A 4,281-nucleotide genomic window follows, 5' to 3' on the forward strand; every position below is an offset into this window, starting at 1 on the left:
TGTCCTCCCTGGGGGGGGGTGGGGGGTGGCCCTGGTGAGCCTGCACCACCTTCCGTCCCACCGTCGAGCCAGTGAAGGAGACGCTGGAGTTCAGGGCGACCAGCCTCGAGCTGGAGGCGAACAATCCAGAATGTTCTCCCCATTCTCATGATTCTACCTAAATGGCCCCAGCCTTCTGTGTTGCAGGGTGGGGGGAAGATGGAGAGTCTCCAGGCAGAAGCCCCTCACTGCACCCTGTGCTCTGTCCCCAGGAGCCTGACCAGGTGTACGAGGGCATCACTTTCGATGACTTCCTGAAGGTGGGTACCTGGGGGTGGGGGTGGGCACGGGGGCTGTGCTGGGGCCTTGAGGGGGCCCCTGCTGGTCAGGAGATGGGCGTCTCTGTGGAAAGGGGTCAAGCCTGGGTGTGGCCTTTAAAATAGTTTAAACTGGTTTTACTTATTTTTATTGGAAGGGTGATGATAGGTATACACGGTCAGAACAACTAAGCAAGTGCAAAAGGGCCTGTGAGGAAAACTCCATTTTTCTCCCCCCCTCCTCAGAAGCACCCTGTTGACAGTTGGAGCCAGGGTTCTGGAATGTTCTGTGCCTGTAGAGACCTGCCCTTCACAGAAGCACACCCTGGTGTTGACCGCGTGTGCTTCTGCCTTGGGGCTCGCAGCCCATGCTGCTTGTCTGGCTTCCCACCTTCCACCCTTGTTAGTGGACATTCAGGCCTCCCCCAGCCTTCACTGCTACAAACCTGCTCGCAGGCTGGGAACTGGGGCCCCTCGCTGCTCTGACAGGCAGATCCCTGTGGCAAGGAGTCGAGCCCCCCATGCTCTGCCCGTGCTTTGGCCCTGAGCATCCCAACAGCGGTGTCCCCGAGCCCCTTCCAGGAGGCGAGGAAGATGGGAAGTCAGGGGGACGATACCCAGGGTGGCCCCCTGGCCGGCCGCCGACTCTCCGGGCGGCCCCTAGGGAAACGGGCCTGTCCCTGGGTTGGGGCCGGGGACTCTGGTGAGCTGAGGGGCAGCTCGGCTGGGCGCTCCCCCAAAGTCTGCGCCGCCAACCTGGCCAGTCATGGCAAGAGGAAGGGGGTGGGCGGCACAGACCTGGGCCTGAGGGAGAGACCTGAAGGGCCTACTGGGCCAGAGGACAGGCGCCCCATGCCCCCGCCGCCCCCAGGGCTGGGCAGGGCAGGCAGACTGGGAGCGCCTGAGCTGCCGTCGGTGCCACAGGCCACCTTGGCTTGTTCTGAGGTCTGCGCTCCAGAAAAGTGATGACACCCAAGCAAGAACCAGAATAAGGAGTTAGAAGATCAGGGAGGCCAGGGAAGGTTAGGGAGGAGGGATGGCTGCTTTAAGCCAGAAGATAGGATGAAATCCAATTTTGGCCTCAGAAACCAAGCTTCTTCCCCAGAAGGCCGCCCCCGCCGCTGCCCCGCCTCTAGTGTTCCCAAGGCCGTTGCCTCTGCACCGTGGGACTTTTTCCTGACCAGCCGGCCCATCCCATTCTCTGAGCCCCACCACTAGCCTCTTGACACCTGGCATCACCCGGCCTTTGGCAGAAACCACCCACCCTGGCATCCAGGTATCTTCTCCTGGGAACATCTTGTTCACCTAACAAGGAAAGCACCTGGCGGACCGTAGGCATGTGACAGTGGCAGGAAATGTGCTGAGGCCTCCCTGCCACTTGGGTGCCCACAGGGCTCTGCTTTCCCCAGCCTCAAGGCTGTCCCTGGAGATGTTGAGGGCGACAGCTTGAGAGTTTGAAGTTCTTACATAAGCAGGGAGACAGTGACAAGTCACTGCCCACCACGTCACTCCGTTCCTGTTTGCATCCTGCCCGCCATCTCTCCATCTGTGGTCCTCCTGGGCCCTGAGTGGCCAAGGAGCTGGCGGGCGCACAGTCCTGCCCGCGCTGGGGCTTCCTAGTGTGGCAGATACAGGGTCTGGTGGCCTGAGTGTCCGCTAGGGCCCTAGCCAGGATGGACCGTGATGGCAGTGCCAGTAGCAGGTATGTGGTGATGGATGTGGGCTTTGGCAGAAATTACCTTTCCTGGGCATGAGCCTTGTCTGTCTGGAACACGGTGACCTCCTATCCCTGGGAAGACCTAACTGTTGTGACCTTTTAATTTATAATGATGGCTTAATGAAACCTTATAATTGCACAGCCCTTAACAGTTTATAAACCGCTTCCGTGCATGATTCCCCTGGAGCCCCCAAAACATTCCGTGAACGGGCAGCACAGGTGGTGGTCTCGACACTTTTCTGGTGGAAAGGAGGTTTAGTGGGCTTAAGGAATTTGCATGAAAATCATAGAGCCTGAAGTGGCGGGTGGGATTCAAGTGACTTCAGCTAAGAGCTTGGATTCAGTACTTAATAATAACTTGCTGTGACAATCCATAAAGAATCCAAATGTCAGCCCAATTAACCAGCAAAAAGGCAGATGGAAGTTTCTCTTCCACGCTTCGCACTGGATTCCACCTGCGGGAGCTTCTCAGTGGGTGGCGGAGGAGGGCGGGTGGGAATGTGGCCGAGGACTCCGGTGGGGATGCCCGCTCACACTGCTCCGTCTGTTCCAGATCTGGCAGGGGATAGACATCGAGACAAAGATGCACGTCCGCTTCCTTAACATGGAAACCATCGCCCTGTGCCACTGACCGCCCCTCCCCCATGGAGAACCCGCACTTGGACCCGGGCAGCGAGGCCCACGGGGGCCCTTTTGCTACAGCTTTTGTAAATAGTCAACATCCCTCGCTCATCTCTTTTTCCCGCAGGGTATGGTACATGGGGCTTTGCTGTTTTTATCTCCAATAAAATAGAAAAAGGGTTTGTTAATGAACCTGGCTCCTGTCTGTTCCCCACGTCCATGCACGTGGCCTGGCCGTTTGGCGGCCCGAGGCTGGCTGACTATATGAGGAGCGAGGGGCAGCAGCAGCAAGTCTTCAGAGACTGGTTTGCAAGCGGATTTATTTTTCCCTTCCTTTCTGGTTTATTGTGGGTTAAATATTTGCTGTTTTCCCCGCATGAGTGCTGGGAATTCACCTGCCTTCGCAAGCCTAGGCAGGAAAGTAAGGAGAAGCAGCTCCTCACTCCATGGGGCCCGGGACTTGGGGGGGGCGGGGGGGGGCTTCCTTGGTGCCACGACCGGATATTCAGACCCAAGGAGGAGACAAGTGGAGCTGAGCCTGGGCCAGCTGCAGTGAGGGCCCGAGCTCGCCCCATGGTGCTGGGGCCGCCAGCGGTCCGGGCCTGGCGGGAACAGGCTGGGTGTGCCCTGCGGCCCTTCCTCAGGATGGGGGCCGGCTGCATGGTCTGCACTCCACTGTCCCCAGCGCAGCAGCAGCAGGGGAGGTGACTGCCCCAGGTAGCATCTCCCACAATTCCCGTTGTCACCTTCCAGCAGTGGGGTTTGAGGGGAGGAAGAAACAAAGGTCATTCATCTCGGTTGGTGGCAGTAGCCCATGAGTCAGCAGAGGGCTGGCAGTCGGTGGTGCCCTGGTGACCTGCTGACTCACTCGGGAGAGCTGCCATCACCGTGGTCACTGGTCACTGTTTACATTCCAGGCTTGTTGCTTTCATCAACACTCACTGGGAGGCACCTTCCTAGCCTTCCAGAAAAGTTCCCCTGATAATTGTTCCCCTGATAATTAGCTATTGCTATTATTTGCATTCTTGAATTTGTAATTCAGTTTTGATATTAAGTGTGCTTTATCTATCTTATACCCACATGGTGTGGGGTTCAGAATGTAACACGCACCCCCTGGAGTCTTCATCCGATGCCCAGCACCTGGTCTTCCCTTCCCTGAGGCAGTCATGATGGTCCTTCCTCTGACATCCGCCCCCACCCCCCAGCTGTGTTGTGCACACGTTGCTTAGGACGGGATTAACGTCAGTTTTTAAAAGCCAGCAGGCGTCCCGAGGGCGGCAGTGGAGCTGAGAAACCCTCATCATTTAGACAGAGCTGGCGCGGGCATCCCTCCCTAGTGAGCCTGCGGTGGACCAGGCTGGGCCTCCGACCCCAGCCATGCCTGAGGAACGCCAGTCTCCATGATGCGCCTGACAGGCGGCCAGGGGCAGCGCGGCCCCATCTCTGGTAAGTAGAGAGCGGTCTGAAGTCACTTCTAGAGCTCTGCTTTTTTTAACTTTTTAAAAATTTTTATGTTTTAAATCGAAGTATAGTTGATTTACAATGTTGTGCTAATTTCTGCTGTACAGCAAAGTGACTCAGTTATACATGTGTGTGTATATATATATATATATATATATTCCTTTTTTAATATTTTCCATTATGGTT

General features: G+C 56.6%; 1 protein-coding gene across 2 annotated transcripts in view; it reads left to right on the forward strand.

Annotated features, from left to right (window-relative positions):
- The window catches only part of TESC (tescalcin), a 62,898-nt gene extending 60,072 nt beyond the window's left edge, over window positions 1-2,826 (forward strand). For both annotated transcript variants that reach the window (XM_073790111.1, XM_033836926.2), the window contains 2 exons: window positions 252-299; window positions 2,567-2,826. In XM_073790111.1, coding sequence (XP_073646212.1) covers window positions 252-299; window positions 2,567-2,644 — 126 coding nt within the window. In that variant the 3' untranslated portion in view covers window positions 2,645-2,826. The remainder of the gene's footprint in view (window positions 1-251; window positions 300-2,566) is intronic.
- The last annotated feature ends 1,455 nt before the right edge of the window (window positions 2,827-4,281 follow it).

Source organism: Tursiops truncatus, chromosome 13 (assembly GCF_011762595.2).
Source record: "Tursiops truncatus isolate mTurTru1 chromosome 13, mTurTru1.mat.Y, whole genome shotgun sequence".
Classification (NCBI taxonomy): Eukaryota; Metazoa; Chordata; class Mammalia; order Artiodactyla; family Delphinidae; genus Tursiops; species Tursiops truncatus.